The sequence below is a fragment of the Callithrix jacchus genome, chromosome 13 (assembly GCF_049354715.1).
Source record: "Callithrix jacchus isolate 240 chromosome 13, calJac240_pri, whole genome shotgun sequence".
Taxonomy (NCBI): Eukaryota; Metazoa; Chordata; class Mammalia; order Primates; family Cebidae; genus Callithrix; species Callithrix jacchus.
Window position 1 is genome coordinate 3,649,916 of NC_133514.1, and position 19,105 is coordinate 3,669,020.

The 19,105-nt window shown below is 54.0% G+C and overlaps 2 protein-coding genes across 3 annotated transcripts in view; one reads left to right on the forward strand and one right to left on the reverse strand.

The window, feature by feature from the left end:
- ERICH1 (glutamate rich 1) overlaps window positions 1-11,679 on the reverse strand; it is a 62,020-nt gene extending 50,341 nt beyond the window's left edge. Inside the window, exon 1 of the mRNA XM_035269808.3 lies at window positions 11,587-11,679. Within this exon, the coding sequence (XP_035125699.3) occupies window positions 11,587-11,608 (22 nt within the window). The 5' untranslated portion in view covers window positions 11,609-11,679. The remainder of the gene's footprint in view (window positions 1-11,586) is intronic.
- Window positions 11,680-17,510: 5,831 nt separating this feature from the next.
- The window catches only part of DLGAP2 (DLG associated protein 2), a 923,452-nt gene continuing 921,857 nt past the window's right edge, over window positions 17,511-19,105 (forward strand). For both annotated transcript variants that reach the window (XM_054243655.2, XM_054243654.2), the window contains exon 1: window positions 17,511-17,684. Coding sequence is in view for 1 of the 2 variants with exons in the window: in XM_054243654.2 (XP_054099629.1) it covers window positions 17,667-17,684 (18 nt within the window). In the remaining variant the exon portion in view is untranslated. The remainder of the gene's footprint in view (window positions 17,685-19,105) is intronic.

Below are 19,105 nucleotides of genomic sequence, written 5' to 3' on the forward strand. Positions count from 1 at the left end.
ACCTGCACCCTTGACAGCATCACCCCTGAGAGGAAGGACAGGGACGCACACCTGCACCCTTGACAGCATCACCCCCGTGAGGAAGGACAGGGACGCACACCTGCACCCTTGACAGCATCACCCCTGAGAGTGAGGAAGGACAGGGACGCACACCTGCACCCACGACTGCATCGACTCTGAGAGGAAGGACAGAGACGCACACCTGCACCCTTGACAGCATCGCCCCCGAGAGGAAGGACAGGGACGCACACCTGCACCCTTGACAGCATCGCCCCTGAGAGGAAGGACAGGGACGCACACCTGCACCCTTGACAACATCGCCCCTGTGAGGAAGGACAGGGACGGGCACCTGCACCCTTGACAGCATCGCCCCCGAGAGGAAGGACAGGGACGCATACCTGCACCCTTGACAGCATCGCCCCCGAGAGGAAGGACAGGGACGCACACCTGCACCCTTGACAGCATCGCCCCCGAGAGGAAGGACAGAGACGCACACCTGCACCCTTGACAGCATCGCCCCTGTGAGGAAGGACAGGGACGCACACCTGCACCCTTGACAGCATCGCCCCCGAGAGGAAGGACAGGGACGCACACCTGCACCCTTGACAGCATCGCCCTGAGAGGAAGGACAGGGACGCACACCTGCACCCTTGACAACATCGCCCCTGTGAGGAAGGACAGGGACGGGCACCTGCACCCTTGACAGCATCGCCCCCGAGAGGAAGGACAGGGACGCACACCTGCACCCTTGACAACATCACCCCTGAGAGGAAGGACAGGGACGGGCACCTGCACCCTTGACAACATCGCCCCTGTGAGGAAGGACAGGGACGGGCACCTGCACCCTTGACAGCATCGCCCCTGTGAGGAAGGACAGGGACGCACACCTGCACCCACGCCAGCTTCACCCCTGTGAGGAAGGACAGGGACGCACACCTGCACCCGTGACAGCATCGCCCCTGAGAGGAAGGACAGGGACGCACACCTGCACCCTTGACAGCTTCACCCCCGTGAGGAAGGACAGGGACGCACACCTGCACCCACGCCAGCTTCACGCCTGAGAGGAAGGACAGGGACTCACACCTGCACCCACGCCAGCTTCACGCCCGGGACACACAGGACCACACAGCTGAATCGGGGATAATAGACCAGGGTGCTGGGAATAGCAGCAACTACTTAAGAATGCAGGAAAACATGGTGCTTAAAAATCTTTAGTAAATAACTTCAGATTAGAAATTTAGTCCTTAAAGTTTTCACATGGCCATTCTATTCACGACCTCAACATATAGTCCTACAGTTGACATTCCATCCATGGGAAAGACAATGCTCCTTTTCAAATTCAACCCTGAGCACAGTCATCAAAAAAACTAAAGCAAGAAGAAAACCTTTCAGTATTCTAAATTGGCTGAAACGTTTCACGACCCCCAGTGGCCACGAGGATGCCATCCTGCACGGTGTTCTAAAGGCTCACGAGGGAAAATGTCTTTCCTGGCGGCCCACACACTCCCGGAGCCCCCATGGCCGCTCCATCGCTGGAACGAGCCCGAAGCCACTCCGACCCCTACTTCTTGCAAACCTTGTTACAGAAGAGATGAGCCCGCCCCACACAGGGCTTCACTGACAGGAAGGAAAAAACCTTCAGCATGACTTTGATATTAAATATCAGCAAAGGCTGGTTCTGGGTAATATTATCCAGGACCCAAGAATTATTCACGGAGCATCCTGTAAACAGGCACACAAACAGATGATCTCAAACAGATGTCAAAATGGGTATCTCATTATAAAGCAGGAGTTTTTGTCTTCAACAAGAATTTTAATAAATCTTAACCCAGTTTAATACAAATATCCAGGCGTCTAAAAATAACTTTGCTGACAAATATATACCTCTAAATGCTTACAGCTGCTAAAATATAAATCATAAAGTACTTTTAAAAAATATAATTTTAACTTTTAAAAATCATTTTAAAAGAGCAAAGTTTAAAAAGCAAAATTAAATATTAATAATCACTGTCTACCAACTAATCTATGGCAGATTCATAGACGAGTTTTACTTCCTCCCAGCTCTGGAGAAGGCTGGGTGAAGGTGGGGCCTGGGAGAGACCCTACGTTTATCGTGGTCATGGCACCACTTGGGATTAGCGTGGCCATGGCACCACTCGGGTTTAGTGTGGCCACAGTGCCACTCGGGTTTAGTGTCTGAGCTAACAAGCGCCACGTGTGTGGACCCCACGGCCCCCAAACACCTGGGCAGGCACTCAGGGCTTCACCGCCAGTGCTCACATGGTTTATTCACACAGAAATAATCGGCTGTTTTAGACCAAAACCACGTTGCGTGGCACTGACGCCCTTGCTGGGTCTCAGAACCATCAGAGAAATGACACGAGAACCCCACGAACTGCCGGTGGCTTCCTGCAGACGTGTACACAATTCCGCAAACACAGTCTTCCAACGAGCCGGCTCTACTTGGGTGACTGATACTAAAAGCCGAACATAAATGAAGGGTTTTTTCCTTCCTGAATAAACACAGTGAAGCGTTTATCATTTTTGCTTTGTTGAAATGCTCCTTTTTGACCTGATGTATTTTTACCTAAGTGTGTATACATTTATGTGTTGCAGATGAAGGCTGCAAAAAATCATAAGTTAGGTAAATTCGGGGTTAAAAGCCTCTTTTCTGTTTAATTAGTAATGTGTTGAAAACAAAAGAACCCACAAAAACGGAGCTGGACGAGTGGGTGCAGCAGGAGCTCCCAGGCCCTGGGTGCCGTGGGGCCTAAATCAAAGTGCTTTGTGGTCACAACTCCACATCTGTCAGAGCCTGAGGCTGGCTCCGTTCTCCTTCCCACACCTCATCAACGGGCTCCGCTTCCTGCAGCAAGAGCAAGTTTTAACTTGAAACTCTAGTGCCCATCAAAAAGCAATCACCGGAAAATAAAAAGGCAGAGGACTGTTTAATGCCAGTCGAAAAAATAACCTGCAGGAGAACAACTAAATTACCAAGCGGGCCAAGCAATCCGCGCCGAGAGACGAGAGACACGACAACGGAGGCCAAGGCCACGACAAACAGCCCGTCGGAAATTAACATGCAGCAACGCCCGGCAGAAATGAGTCCTCTCACAGGGGTTCAGTTACTCCATGTGACTCTCAGGAAGGACTGCCGCCCGCACTAGCTCTTTCACGTTACAGACATAGCCAAACCGCAATAAAATCTTCCAGTAAAGTGTTCTTTGGCAATTAGATATTTAGGAAAAACTGTAAATAAATGTACTCAAAAAGAAGCAAAGTCGGACCGCTGGAAGTGAACCAATTCAATTCTAAACTCTTCCTAAAGGCAGTTGCTGATTTTAAAATCTAACAGTTGGATATAAAACTCCTGGTGCTGGAAGAGATTAGAAATAATGATTATTGGTGATTCTCTAAAATTTAAAACTTTGGTTATGATCCATATCAGCTGGTGTCTCTTGGAAAAGTGTAACTTTCAGAGAATACGTGTACAGTTTATCTGGGGATATGAGGAATCAGATCAGTTCAAAAGGACCTATTTCAGAATATGTATGCTCAGGAGAAGCCATAAAACTGACAGGATCACACCTTGAGAGGAATTCAATAAAACAGAAGAGACCACAAATATTCCCGCGTGACTTTAAAAATGTGATGTTTTCACATTGCAGTGCAGGAGAAAACCATACTGACGTGGTCTGCACATGTGCCCTGCGAATCCATGGCGACACGTGAGCTCCAGCGCTGAAGGCGGGGCCTGCTGGCAGGTATCTGGGGTGGGGAGCAGATCCCGTGGGTGGCTTGGTGCCCTCCTCGTGGTGATGAGCTCTTGGAGATCTGGCTGCTTGAAGAGGCCAGGACTTCCACCTTCTCCCGCTCTCCCTCCCTTGCCATGGGATGCTGGCTCCGCTCTGCCTTCCCCAGGACTGTAAGCTTCCAGGAGGCCTCACCAGCAGATGCTCCCTGAACAGCCTCCAGGACTGTGAGCCAAGTAAACGTCTTTTCTTTATAAATTACCCAGCCTCTGATGAAAAATGAGAACACATGGACACAGAAAGGGGAGTACTAAACACTGGGGTCTATTGGGGGGAAAAGGGGAGGGCCAGTGGGAGGGGGAGGTGGGGAGGGATAGCCTGGGGAGAAATGCCAAATGTGGGTGAAGGGGAGAAGAAAAGCAAAGCACACTGCCATGTGTGTACCTACGCAACTGTCTTGCATGCTCTGCTCATGTACCCCAAAACCTATAATCCAATAAAAAATAAAAAAAAAAAATAAATAAATAAATAAATAAATAAATTACCCAGCCTCAGGCATTCCTTGACAGCAATGCACAACAGAGTAGCACTCATACAGAACAAAATCGGTTTATAACGTCCCTTTTTGGTTTCCACTTAATAGACTTATAAACAGAAGAGTGAATTAGATTTTGAAACAAGAGTTGGCAGGCTTTTAACATCATGTTTAAATAAAAAACTTCTACTGAACGCAAGATCGGAAATTCGTTAGTAGAAATTTCCACCCTGGCCGGCTTCGAGGTGCTTGCTTGCTGCCTCCTTCACCTGTCATGTTACAGAAATCGCCCAAAACACTTCCACTAAAACCACAAAACACACACACCACATTATTTCACCAGCTTAGAGAAATATCAAAACTCCGCTCTCGCGGTGAACAGCAGCTCTAGCTGATCTCTTCTTCCTCCTACATCTGCCTGTCTCGTTTTAACAGGCGTTTGAAATGTAACATTTCTTAGGGTTACTGTATGTCTTGAAAATCTGATAGTTTGAACTTTCTTTTTCAGTAAAAACTACATTTAAATGCCTTATGAAAATATGCAGACCCAGCCACGGCTTTCTTTAAAATGAAAATCGCTGTGGGATTTTTTTTTTTTTTCATTTTTATCCCTATAATGAGGCAAGATACATAGCCTCGGGCCATAATCTAGAAATAAAGGAATAAGCTGGTAATAGCGTTATATGACTTCACAAGAAAGAAAAGTTCAGTATGTTAACTTGAAGAGGGAGACCCAGGCTTCTCAGATCAACTTTCACTTTGACTGCCATGCTGCATTTCCACAGAAGAAAAGGCTGACCACCCGGGTTTACCTTCCTATAGGTGACAGGCTAGGCCTTGGGGAAACTCTGCAGAAGGCACTATTTTTACTTAAAACAAGATCAAACCAGAAACCTTTTCACATGTGAGTCCTAAAACTGAAAACTGGAACCTTTCATATGTGATTCTTGAAACTGTAAACAGAAACCTTTTCACATGTGAGTCCTAAAACTATGAACCTAAGATTCTTTCACCTGCAATGTCTACAGTATGAGCCTGTATAAAGGCTGAACCTCCCTTTGTTAGACGAGCTGGGTTTTGGACAAATTATTGCCCAGTCTCCTGGCTGTAATAATAAACCCCTCTTCCTCCTGCATTCGGTGTTTGAGAGATCCGTTTCCCGTGGCTGCTCCTGCTATAAACTCAGTGAGTGGCAGATTCTTCAGGAGCTTCATAGCAGAATGACAAATGGAAAAATAATTGGCTAATACTGAAGCAGAAGTGGGCGAGCTTTCTGAAATATCAACCGAAAACAAGTGCTCAGCATCAAACCAGAAACGACTCTCAAATGGGACATCACTAGAACCTCACCCCGTGACCGATCTGACGTGGGACCCTCACATAGGAGGGGAAAATACACCAAATAATGGTTAGATGAACGCAGCTCGCTTCTCCTGCAGGGCAGCGACGATCCCTGGCCAGCTCTGCAAAGAGCCCCGTACAAGTGGCCAGAATGAGAGTCGGCCCCACAGAGTCACCAGGTACCCACCCAAGTAGCATCTTTCCAATGGAAACAAATCCCAACCGGCACCTTCAGCTCAGACTCCAAGGGAGATGCAGGCATCACAGGTAAGTTGTAAGGTATCGCTGGGAGATGCACAAACCACACAGGCACACACCCAGACATGCATGTACACACATGCCACACACAGACACATGTACGCAGGCACGGCACACACAGGCACACACACATACACAGAGACACACAGGCAAACAACCAGACATGCATGTGCACACATGCCACACACAGACACATGTATGCAGGCACGGCACACACAGGCACACACACATACACACACAGGCACACAAACACCCAGACATGCATGTACACACATGCCATACACAGACACATGTACACAGGCACGGCACACACAGGCACACACACACAACAGACACACAAACAACCAGACATGCATGTGCACACATGCCACACACAGACACATGTACACAGGCACGGCACACACAGGCACACACACATACACAGAGACACACAGGCAAACAACCAGACATGCATGTGCACACATGCCACACACAGACACATGTATGCAGGCACGGCACACACAGGCACACACACATACACACACAGGCACACAAACACCCAGACATGCATGTACACACATGCCACACATAGACACATGTACACAGGCACGGCACACACAGGCACATACAGACACACAAACACCCAGACATGCACATACACACATGCCACACACAGACACATGTACGCAGGCATGACACACACAGGCACACACACACACAACACACAGATACACGAACACCCAGACATGCATGTACACACATGCCACACACAGACACATGTACGCAGGCATGGCACACACAAGCACACACACACAACACACTGGCAAACAACCAGACATGCATGTACATACATGCCACACACAGACACATGTATGCAGGCACGGCCCACACAGGCCCACACACACAACACACAGGCACACAAACACCCAGACATGCATATACACACATGCCACACACAGACACATGTATGCAGGCATGGCACACACAGGCACACACACATACACACAGGCAAACAACCAGACATACAGGTATGCACATGCCCCATGCAGACACATATATGCAGGCACGGCACACACATGTATGCACACACAGGCACACAGGCAAATACCCAGACATGTATTTACACACATGCCACACGCAGACATGTGTACACAGATATGGTACACACAGGTGCACACACACAGGGACACAGGCAAACACCCAGACATGTATACACACATCGCACAAAGACACAGGTACACAGGCACAGTACACACAGGTGCACACACAGGAATACAGGCAAACACCCAGACACACATATACACATACGCCCCACGCAGACACATGTACGCAGGCACAGCACACACAGGCACACACACATATACACAGACACACAAACACCCAGATATGCATGTAAACACACGCCCCACACAGACACATGTATGCAGGCACATGCACATACACAAAGACACACAGGTAAACACACAGGTGCATGCACAGACACACAGGCAAACACCCAGGCACACATGTACACATATGCCCCATGCAGACACATGTACACAGGCACAGCACACACAGGTGCAAACATACAGACACACACACACAGACACACAGGTGAACACCCAGACACACAGGTACACACATACCACATGCAGACATGTGTATGCAGGTACAGCTCACACAGGTGCACACATGCACACAAATATAGGCACACACAGGTAAACACACACACGTATGCAAAGACACATACACAGGCACACACATATGCACACATACACACACATATATGCACACACAGGTGATGAACACCCTGACACACATGTACACACATGCCACACACAGACACGTTTATACAGACACATCATACAAAGGCGCACACACAAAGGCAAACAGATACCCACGTACACACACACCACACGCAAAACATCATGCACACCATGCAGGCACACATGTACACTACACAGGGACTTACACACCACACATAGGCACACATACAGGCAAATGGATACCCACGTACACACACACCACATGCAAAACAACATGTACACACACCAGGCAGGCGCACACACACACAGCACACAGAGACATACACACCACACACATGCATTCACTCACACACACATACACTACACAGGCATATACATACGTCAGACATGCGCACACCACAAAGGCACACACATGCCTGCACAGATACACACACACAGGCATGCACACAGATATGCATGTACACATCAGGTATGCGCATGAACAGCGGCACACACATGAACATTGACAATATGCACACACAAGCTCAGAGACCCACATGTACATGCAGACACATGCAGAAATCCCTCCCTGACTACAGAGCTGCAGGAATTCTGGCACCAGCGCCAGCACCGTGGACAGCGCCGCCGATTCTTGGTGTGTGAAGTTGGGGCAGGAGAAACTAGAAGAGGACAGGGAGGTGGCAAACAGGAAGTGTGACTGCTCACAGCGAAGCGCTGGCAGCTCCAACTTCATCTGAGGAGTCTCAGGAAGACAGAGCCTACCCAACTGCTGCAGACCCCCCTGGTCCTGGAGGACACACCTGCAAGGGCAAGTGAGGCCGTCCTGTGGGCAGAAGTCACAGCAAGAATGAATTCTTATTAAAAAGCAAACAAGCATCCTGTGCTCCAGCACACATCCTCCGAGGCTGACACCAGGCTGGGTGCCTCCCGGGAGGAGGCCTTTGGGACGGGGCTCTGTGGCCTTCTCCACAGAAGGCCTAGCTAGGCCAGCAAGGCCATGCCAACAGCATGGAGCCCATGGAGCTCTCTCCTCAACATGAGCGGCTGGCACCGCTGAATCACCTACATGGGAAGCTGCAGGACAAGGAGTCAAAGGACTGGCATTGGGGTGCAGTGAGCCGAATGGAGGGGGCGCTGCGGGGCAGGGTCCCCTGGCACATCCCCTCACCACACACACGGCAGCAGGCGGTGAGGATGGGAGAGAGGAAGCAGCAGGACCGCCTGGCACTCCTCTGCCTGCTCAGGGCCCAGGACAGGGCTCCTGCCCCCACGAGGCTGTGGTCCTCACCCCAGCAGCCAAGGATCGCCTCCACCCAGTAAGTCCCACGCAAGCTTTGCCTCCTCTAGAAACATCCCTGAAGCACATATGGAGTTGGGGAGAGGACCAGAGACACACTACACACAATGACCAATGACCATGGAGGAGGCTCCGCAAGCCCAACACCACCACCACACCCAAGTGACACAGTCAGCATCTCCAGAAGGGAGCAAGGTCCCGCATGGCTCTGCTCACCAACACAAGAGGCCTGGACAGGCACCGGGAGCTGTCCAGGGAGGAGGAAGCAGCAAGGCTCAATTTGCCAACGCCGGACGCAGTCACTCCTTGCAGGAGTTACCTGGGCAGCTCCTAGGGCCCTCATCCACCGCAGCAGGCCCCTTCCTCGAGGAGCACGCTGCCCCTGGAGGATCTGTGACACTGGGGACCTCCTTAGTCCACTGCAACCCCACACCAGGCTCCCTGACCACTGGCTCCCCTGCAGGCCAGAAACAGTCCGGCCTGAGCTAGCACTTCATTACATGTCAGATATCACCCAATCTCCCCGGGCAGAATGGCGGCCGCAGTGCCCTTCCCCTTCCTGGGACCCTAGTCAATGAGGAGAGCCATTCATGGTCAGAGCTGCACAGGGTTAGCTGTTTCGAGGGAAGATGATTAGTGAATGACTAAAACAATTAACAACTCTCATTCACTTTAGTGAGTGGAGAAAGGTTTTTTTTTAAGTTGATTAGGTACATTACAGATGATATAATAATTTCTTGCAATAAAGAAGAGAATTTATTTCAGGCTTGGAAGAGTTGCAAACACTTGAAGGAATGTAAGAGAAGACTGTGCTACGGTTTAAAACGAGGGGAAAGCCTGCAGTAGCAAGAAGCCCCCCACCAGGAAGGCAGGGACAGCTTTGCAGGCAGCTAGCTGTTCTGTCTGCTCCTAAGAACCGCAACACTCAATTAACACCCTACCAGCCCTACTTGCAGGGGAGGGTCGGGAACAAGGTAGTTCTGGTACTCATTAACCCACGTGAATGTCCATTCTGGAGCATACCATCTGATTGCTTAAAAACCGGTAAGTCGGGCAGGGCGCGGTGGCTCAAGCCTGTAATCCCAGCACTTTGGGAGGCCGAGGCGGGTGGATCGCGAGGTCCAGAGATCGAGACCATCCTGGTCAACATGGTGAATGAAACCCCATCTCTACTAAAAATACAAAAAATTAGCTGGGCATGGTGGCACGTGCCTGTAGTCCCAGCTACTCAGGCGGCTGAGGCAGGAGAATTGCCTGAACCCAGGAGGCGGAGGTTGTGTTGAGCTGAAATTGAGCCATTGCACTCCAGCCTGGGTAACAAGAGCGAAACTCCGTCTCAAAAAACAAAAACAAACAAACAAAAAAAACTGGTAAGTCATTTTAACCTGTGAGCTGAGCAGGTGACAACCCGCGGGCCCTACAGGACAAGGGGGAGGCTAGCTGCACCGCTTCCTACAAACGGGTTGAGACTATGTTTTTCTCCGTGTTCTGCCTCACTGAGAACTTTTTTTTAATGCCATTGTTTTATAACTATAGTTGCCACTGTCTTTTCATTTCAAAGGGAAAAACATGATGATCAGTTTTAAACACAGGGAAGGAAAAATTCATCAGGCCGAATTAAACCAAGTAGCAAGAGGTTCATGTCAAAAACCGCCACTCTTTTCATTATAATGATGATAACAGGGTGAAGGTAATGAGCTGGGGTTTACAGGAAGCAGACGCACGCTGTTTTCTAATACTGCCCTTCTTTCTTTTTTTTGAGATGGAGTTTCGCTCTTGTTACCCAGGCTGGAGTGCAATGGCGCGATCTCGGCTCACCGCAACCTCCGCCTGCTGGGTTCAGGCAATTCTCCTGCCTCAGCCTCCCGAGTAGCTGGGATTACCGGCACGCGCCACCGTGCCCAGCTAATTTTTTGTATTTTTAGTAAAGACGGGGTTTCACCTTGTTGACCAGGATGGTCTCGATCTCTAGACCTCGTGATCCACCCGCCTCGGCCTCCCAAAGTGCTGGGATTACAGGCGTGAGCCACCGCGCCCGGCCCCCTAACTCTTCCGTTGTGAGGCCAGGCCAGGTTAACCAGTTCCATTGATTCTGCCCCTGTCTTTGGTACTGACTAACACTATCACAGAAGTTAACAAGCACTAGGATGCGCCCCACAGCTCGGGTCCAGGGAAGGTAAACATCGTGACCTCCGTCTCTCAGATGAGAACACCGAGGGTCAGGGAGGTACTGCTATACTTTTTGGTGAGGCTGTCGGAGCCAGCTGCAGCCCTACCCCGGGGCCCTGGGCTGGGACCCCTCTCAAGAGCTGAGCGCCCCCCACTCACTCACTGACACGCGCTCTGCTGAGAACACGAAGCCCTGGCTGGGCTCGCCCCCGCCCAGGTCCGCAGACACCAGGTGCGGCCTGGCAGGGTGAGCCTGTCCCCACTCCCGGCCCGGCCAGCAGCAGGCCTGCAAGCAACAACACGGGCGAGGGGCGGGCCGCGGACCGTGGTCGGGGTCTGGGGTAAGAGCGGGGTCTGGGTAGGCACTACGGGGGAGGTGGGGAGTCGGTCGGGGTCTGGGGTGGGGCCTGGAGAGAGGCCGGGGTCGGGGTCCCGAGTCAATACCGCGGTCTGAGCCGAGAGCTGGGTCTGCGGTCTGGGCCGAAGGCTTCCGCGCCGCCCCGCACCTACCGTGCTTCCTGTGCGCCGCCATGCGGGACCCTGGCCGCCGACCTCCGCCAACAGCGCCCGAGCCTGACCCGAGCGACGGGCGCTTCCGGGTTCGGCCCTCCTGGCCCGCCCACAACAGCAGGAATGCCCAATCCGGATACGGGACCCTGCCACGGGCTGTCAATCAACACGCCACTGCTGCGGATTGGCTGATATAGAGTCTGTGGGCGTGTCGCGAGGCTCCAGTCCCGCCTCTGGGAGCCTCGCTGCGGAGCATGCGCGGAGTGAGAGCTGAGGGGGCGACGGCGCCGGCTCTCTGGGGCCTGAGGACACGGTGGCAGGACTCTGGGTGCGAACGTTAGGAAGGACGCTGTGGAGAAGAGGGCAACGGTGGGCTCCAGAAAAGACGCGCCCAGCCCCAGCCCCACGCGTGCACTCGCGGGTCCCCAGTCCCCGCATCGCCCCCGGGCACCTGCTGGACAAAGAGAGTGGTCAGGGAGGCGCCCCCGGCCCCCGGGCACCTGCCGGACACAGGGAGTGATCTAGGAGGTGCCCCCGGCCCCCGGGCACCTGCCGGACACAGGGAGTGGTCAGCGCGGTGCCCCTAGCCCCCGGGCACGTGCTGGACACGGGGTGGCCAGGGCAGTGGCCCCACTTCATCCCTAGCCTGCCGGACCCCTTCTTGGTTCCCTCTTCCAGCTTCCAGGGCCTCTGCCCTCCGGCTCCGCTCCCTCAGGACTGTCCTCCTTGAATTCATTTCCTCCAAAACATTTCCCAAGTGTGTACCAGGCGCTGTTCCTCATGTGTGAAATCTCAGGAGGGGACTCCAGAGAGATGGATGTTTTGGAGGAAAATGAAGCAGGCAGGGCCTAACTGGAGAGTGATGGGCACAGGCGTGAGGTAGGCCAGAGAGCAAGACCCAGGTACCCAGGGAAAGAGAGCCTGCAGGAGGGAGGCAATGTCCCAGGAGAATGGCCGCCCTGTTTGTATTTGGGGACCAGAGGCAAGACCAGAATAAGGGGAGCTCAGATCAGGAGGAAAGGAGACCCCAGGCCCAGGCAGGGTCTGCAGGAAGCCTGATAACTTTGCATGTTCCAAGAAGCAGGTGGAAATTGTTACAGGATGTATAGCAGAGGGTGAAATGATCTGACAAAACTTTCTTCGTTTTGGGGGTAGGCAGGGTCTCACTCTGGCCCCGGCTGGGGTGCAGTGGTGCCATCACAGCTCACTCTGGCCTCCAGCAATCCTCCCACCTCAGCCTCCCGATGTGCTGGGATGACATGTGAGCTACTGTGTGCAGCCTGATGTACATGATGAAGAAGTAATTTAGCCTTGTGGTAGGAATAGAGTTGTGTGAGAGGCAGCCTCAGACCAGTTTCGTCCGCTGCAATAAGAGATGCTGACAGCTCGCATCCAAGTGGTGGCATTGGAGGTTCTGGGGGGCTGGTTGGATTGTGGATGTGTTTTAAGGTAAAGACAGAGAGATTTTCTGATTGATCAAATCAGGCTGTGATAGAACAGGAGAAACGTAGAATGGCTTTAAGTGTTTCATTTGGAAACTGGAAGGCTGGAGGTGCACGGAGCGGGTGGAGAGCCTTCTGGGGGCTCTTCATTGGGTGGTAGTACGCAGTTTTACACGGGTCAAGTTTGAGGAGCTCATAAGCATAAGAGATCATGAAGGGAGCACGCGTGAACAGAAAGCAGTCCCACAAATGAGCCCAGAGGGGCTCTGGCCTTTGAGAGGTGGGGAGATGAGGAGGTTGCAGCTGTCACACGTGAGGGGTGGCCAGAGAGGAAAGGAACGTCCTGAAGCCAAGTCAAAGGACAAACCATTCATCTCCAATGATGTGGGTGGGGCAAGAGGAGGATCAGTGATAGAAGGTCGGATCTGTTAAGGGCAGGGGCCGTCAGCAATCTTGGTTACAGGAATTTTGTTGGTGTGGTAGAAGCAGAAGCTTGGTGGAGATTTATAGGATTTCGAAGAGAAGTTAAAGACGTCGACTCTACACCGTTCTCTGGTGGGACCATGCAAATGGGGCAATAGCTGGAGGGTTTTCAAAGACAGAACACACACACACACAGACAAACACACACACAAACACACATACACACACACACAAGCACACACGCGTGCACACACACAGACACAAACACACACACACAGAGGGAGGGAGGGAGGGAGAGAACACACACACACAAACACACACAAACACACATACACACACGCGTGCACACACACATACACACAAACACAGAGGCACACACACAAACACACACACATACACACACAAACACACACGCGTGCACACACACAGACACAAACACACACACAAACACACACACACAGAGGGAGGGAGGGAGGGAGAGAGAGAACACACACACACAAACACACATACACACACACGTGCACACACATACACACAAACACAGAGGCACACACACAAACACACACAAACACACACACGTGCACACACACAGACACAAACACACACACACACAGAGGGAGGGAGGGAGGGAGGGAGAGAGAGAACACACACACACACAAACACACAAACACACACGCGTGCACACACACATACACACACAGACACAAACACACAAACACACACAGGCACACACACACAAATACACACACACACAGAGGGAGGGAGGGAGGGAGAGAGAGAATGTGACCTGATCAAATTGCTATTGAAGATGAGTGTCACAGGAGGGGAAGCAATGCCTGTAATGAGGCCATGTCTTGAGCCTGCTCTCCACCATTCTCACCAGCATTCAAGCCCACTGTGGACTCTCCCATAACAGAATCCTCCCAGAAAATATGTATTTTTCTCCAGCCCTGTTACTTCTATCTCTTCCACACCCAAACTGGTTGAAAGAGTTGACTACAAAGCCAGTCTCCAGTTTGATGTCTTCCATGGATTCTGACCTCGTCCATCTTTTCTCTCTACCCCTCCACTGTACCTGCTCCTGCCAAAGTCCCCAAGGGCATCCATGTCCCTAGCCCCAGCACACAGTTCTCAGTAACCACGTAACACGCTAAGGCCTCCCGGAAGTGTCAACCAATTGCTGAGCCAAAATTGGGAGTCGCTGGCGACTCTCCTCTTCCTTTCTTCCTGAAAACCCATCCAGAAAAATCACATCAAGCACATTCTACTTGCAACGTGTCTTACTTCCACTGATGAGTTTGTGTGTTCATTGTCTGTCACTAGGATTTCTTCAGGCATTTTTAAGTGGATTTCCCCAATCCCACTCTTGTTTCCTCACTCCCACTCTACCGCCGTCTCTTCTCATAGCAGCCCAAACCATCATTTTAAAATCTCACTGCCATCCAAAAATCACTGAATGTGGACCATCACAGCAACAGGACCATGAAGAAAAACTGCACGAAAACCGCACGTTCACATCAATAGATGCAGAAAAACCTCGTCCATCTTAATGGGTGTTTAAATCCAGCACCCATTTGTGATTTAAAACCCCAAAACCCTCAGCAAACTATGATTAGAGGATAGCTCTTCAGTTTGATAAGGGACACCTACAAAACCCTTCAGCTAACATCGTACTTAACAGTGAGAAATTAGAAGCTCTCCCAGTATAGTCAGGAAGATAAGGAAGATGAGGAAGAGGGCAAGGCTCCACTCTCACCACTGCTTCTCACTGTCACATGGAAGACCTGGCCAATGCAATAAGACAAGAAAAGGAAATACAAGGTATACAGATTGGGAAGGGAGAAATAAAAGTCTTTGTCTACTAATGACATGATTGTCTTATGAAGGAAATCTCTGTCCTGCTCAAAATCCTACATCATAATTCATTGTATAGAGGATATAAATCAAAGCCCTTACAATGTCCTGAAAGACCCCTGAGTTTTTCCTTATCTCTCTAAATCCTGTTCCTAGGGCCATGGCAGAGGCCCCCTCTGACTCCACCCTCACAGTGCATTCCCCTGCTGATTGGCCTCTGGACTCTGTTTGAAGCTTTGGGAGGTGCTCAGCTCTGGCAGTGAGGTGTGTGGGCAGGAGCAGCCCTCAGTCACGGGGCCCTCAAAGCTGAAAAGCTGTCCAGCGTCCCCATGCCGAGGTGTACTCCAAGCTGCTCCCCTTAGAGCACCTCCAGTAGGATGGGGCCCAGTGCCCACAGGAGCAGCCAGGTGTCACCACGGCCTCCGGAATGTCCCCTCCTGCCCGGCCACTCTCTCCCAACTTCCTGTCTCTAGTTTCCTGGGATCAATCTCCCAAATGAACCACGTGCACCCAAATCCACATCTCAAAACCTGCTTGTGGGAGAACCCAGGGGAAGATTTAATAACGCTGTCCTAAGAAGGTTCTTTCCTGATGTCACAAACCATGTCGGTTGCCCTTTTCACATTCACCAATAACACCCCATGTGTTTCCTTCAGAGAAGTAACTATAACTTGTAATTGTCTGTCCCTTGGGTAACTTCTGGGTGGATCCTTCTCCAGAATGAAGGCTTCATGTGGTCATGACCCGGGCGTTCTGTGCTGCTCATACACTGAGAACACATGAGAGGCCGTCAGTACATTTGTGTGATTTTGTTATTCCTGTTGCATGAAAGAACAGTTTTTTTTTTTTTTTTAAAGGTGAAGGGATATGGACGAAATGAGGGGAGGAAAGCAAACGGAAAGTAAACTGTGAAATGAAAATAAATTGGGCTGGAATCTCTTCCCGGTTGAGGTTTAGGCGTTGAGTCCACCGGTGTTTGACAGTGGAGACCAAACACTCAGGAGAAATGGACAGGGCCGGACTTCTCCCATCCCCCTTTCTACCCCTCCTCATTCAGCACTCCGCCTTGAAAATAACTGCAACTGTTGAATATTTGAGTGATCAATTACATGGGAAATTCGTAGAGCCTGATTTCTGTTTAAAGATCTTGGAATTTCTGGAAAGGTTCGGTTTGTCCCATTCAAAATATTTGGATGACCTGATTCCATTCTAACTCCCATCCATCTTGCAATACGGTTTGTTTTCACATCTTTTAGCGCATTTAAATGCCATCATCATGCAGTTGGAGATGCTGAAAAGTACATTTCTGCCTTTGCGTTAAACCGGGGCTGAGAGACTGGCCCGGGGTCGGTGCCCATCCGGGATGGCCCCTGCCTCGCCCGCCAGCGCGCGTCTCGCTCCCGCTTTCTGCTCCTGGACGCGCAAACCCAGGACTCTGCGAGAGTCGGTGAAAACGTGGCCAGTGTGGCCGATCTTCCCGGCTGTGAGGTGGTCAATATGCTTCTCCCGGCTGGATTCTTCCTCTTCATCCGCTGTGCGGTCCCCAGGCCGCTCGCAGCAAACCCAGACGGCGGGTGCCACCTGAAGGCGCTCCCTGTGCCCGCACCCGGTCAGCCACGAAAGGGGACGCTCCGGGGTCTGGGGCCGCCGCCGGCACGTCCACCAAAGGGGAGCGCGCCGTGGAAATCGGGGGAGGTTCCGCCTCCGGCACCCTCGCGGCGGCCGCGCCTCACGGTCAGACCCGTCGCCGGCACCCCGCGCCTCCCTCGCCGGCGTCCTCCCCGCCACACAAGCCCCCTGGGAGCCTAGCCGTTCCTCCCCCGAGCGCGAGCTACTCGCTCCAGGACCCCCGCGCGTCCCCAATCGCGGCCTCGAAAGGCGGACCCTCCCCGGGGCCGCCGGAGTCACCACGGCCTCCCGCCCCCTCCTGCCCGGCTGCTAACTTTGGGGCGCGGGGAGTGTGGCCCGCGCGCGCCGCGGTGGAGACCGCGGGTTTCCCGACAGGAGCCCCGCGCCCGGGCTGTCCCCGGCTGACCAGCGCAACAGTTGGGGCCGGCGCTGCCCGGCTGTCCGCGCGCTCCCCGAGCCCGGCCCTTCCCCAGCGGGAGCCGCGCGCCGGCCGCCCCCCAGTGCGCCGGTGCCTCCCCGGGCTCCGAGTGCGCAGGCGCCGGCCGCGAGGACCTACCGTGCGCCGGGCTCGAGCGCGGTCTGAGCGCGCGGCGGCGGTGGCGGCTGACGGACGGACGGACGGACCGCGGACGGACGCACGGACCCCGACCCGCGAGTCCTAGGAGCAGGCGGCCTGAGGCGGGGCCGCGTCGCCATGTCGCTCCGCACCTGCTGAACCGGGAGCGCCCGAGGATGTCCGCGCTGAGGAAGGTGCGAGCCGCCGGGGCCGCGGGGCGCGGGGAGCCGGGCGCGGGGCGGCAGAACCGTCGAGGCGGGGAGGGCGAGGGCGTCAGGGCGGGGGGCGGGGGCGAGTGGGGGTCGTGCCTTCCGCCGGGACCGGAGCGCGGGGACCCCAGGGGCAGCCTGTGCTCGGGGGTCGGGCGTTGCGCTCCTCGCCGGGCTTCGCGCAACACCGGCCGTGCTCGTGGGCGCTGGGACCCAGGGCTCCCGGGCGCGGGAGCGGACGGGCCGCGGAGGTGTGAAATGCTCCGCTTCCGCGCCCCGAGCAGAGGGGGCACGGCCTGGGGGGCTCCGGCCGGCCGGGGGCTAAGCGCCCAGCTCCCGTGAGTCGTGGGGGCGGCGGGCAGCTAATGGCACCCCCTCCCCCAGCGCAGGTGGACAAGCCGACGGGGACCGGGAATGAATGGAGAGTGCCGGGAGCCCGGGCTGCGCTTGCAGGGGCTCGCGGGGGCGGCCGCGGCAGCCGGGCCGGGCGCGGTGGAGGGTGCGCGCGAGGGAGGGGGTGGCCGCCGCCCGGCTCTCCAAGTGCGAGCGAGGAGCACGGGGGCTTTTTTCGGGTGGTTGCTAAGCGAGGCGCTACCCAGCGCAGGGTTTTGTAACTAAGCCTCCCCCGGCAGCGGCTGTTGCTGTTCTCCGGCTCCTTTGCTAACGATGGCAAGAGAAATAATGAGGATGTAATTATTACCGCCCTGCGCTGGGGGCTGGGGGCGGCGGGGCTTGGGGGCGGCGGGTGCGGGCTCCTCAGCAGGTGGGGCTGTGCTGGGCTGTGCTGGGCGCTCTCCTAGCGGCCTCCCTGGGTGCGCAGCGTGCGCGGTGCCTGAGGCTCAGGGGCTGGACTGGGCACCGGGAGGGGTCTCGGGTAGACGGAGTTCGCAGAGGCGGCGCCGGCGGGGAAGGAGGCGGAGGTTCGCAGGTGCGGAGTGGGCGCGGGGGCGAGGGCGCGCGGCAGGGCTGCGAAGCGCGTCGGAAACTCGCGGCCCCGGGTCCAGCCCTCGCGCGCTTCAGAACCCGGGTCCTGCAGCCCCTGCGCGATGCCGCCGCCGCCGGGGAATGGCGATCCCGGACATGGCTGGGAATTCGAAATTTGTGACATATCGGCGGCGCCTGTTTGTATCGATTAACGATAAAGCGATCCACGGCGAATTCGTCCTTGGTTCCCTGGTGGGGATGGACTCTGCCAGCCGGCCTGTGGGGGTCTGGAGCCGGGAATATCCTACAAAGCACCACCGCCGGTTCTCCCATCCTCCTGGACCCGAGGCTGGACTCCCGCGGGCGAAGGCGGGGACCTCCCGGCGGGGTCCGGGTCCAGGGCGCCACGGACAGAGACCCGGTCCCAGCGCCTGGTGGGACTCGAGGAGCCCGGCGATCTGCGAGGCCAGGAGGACTCCCGT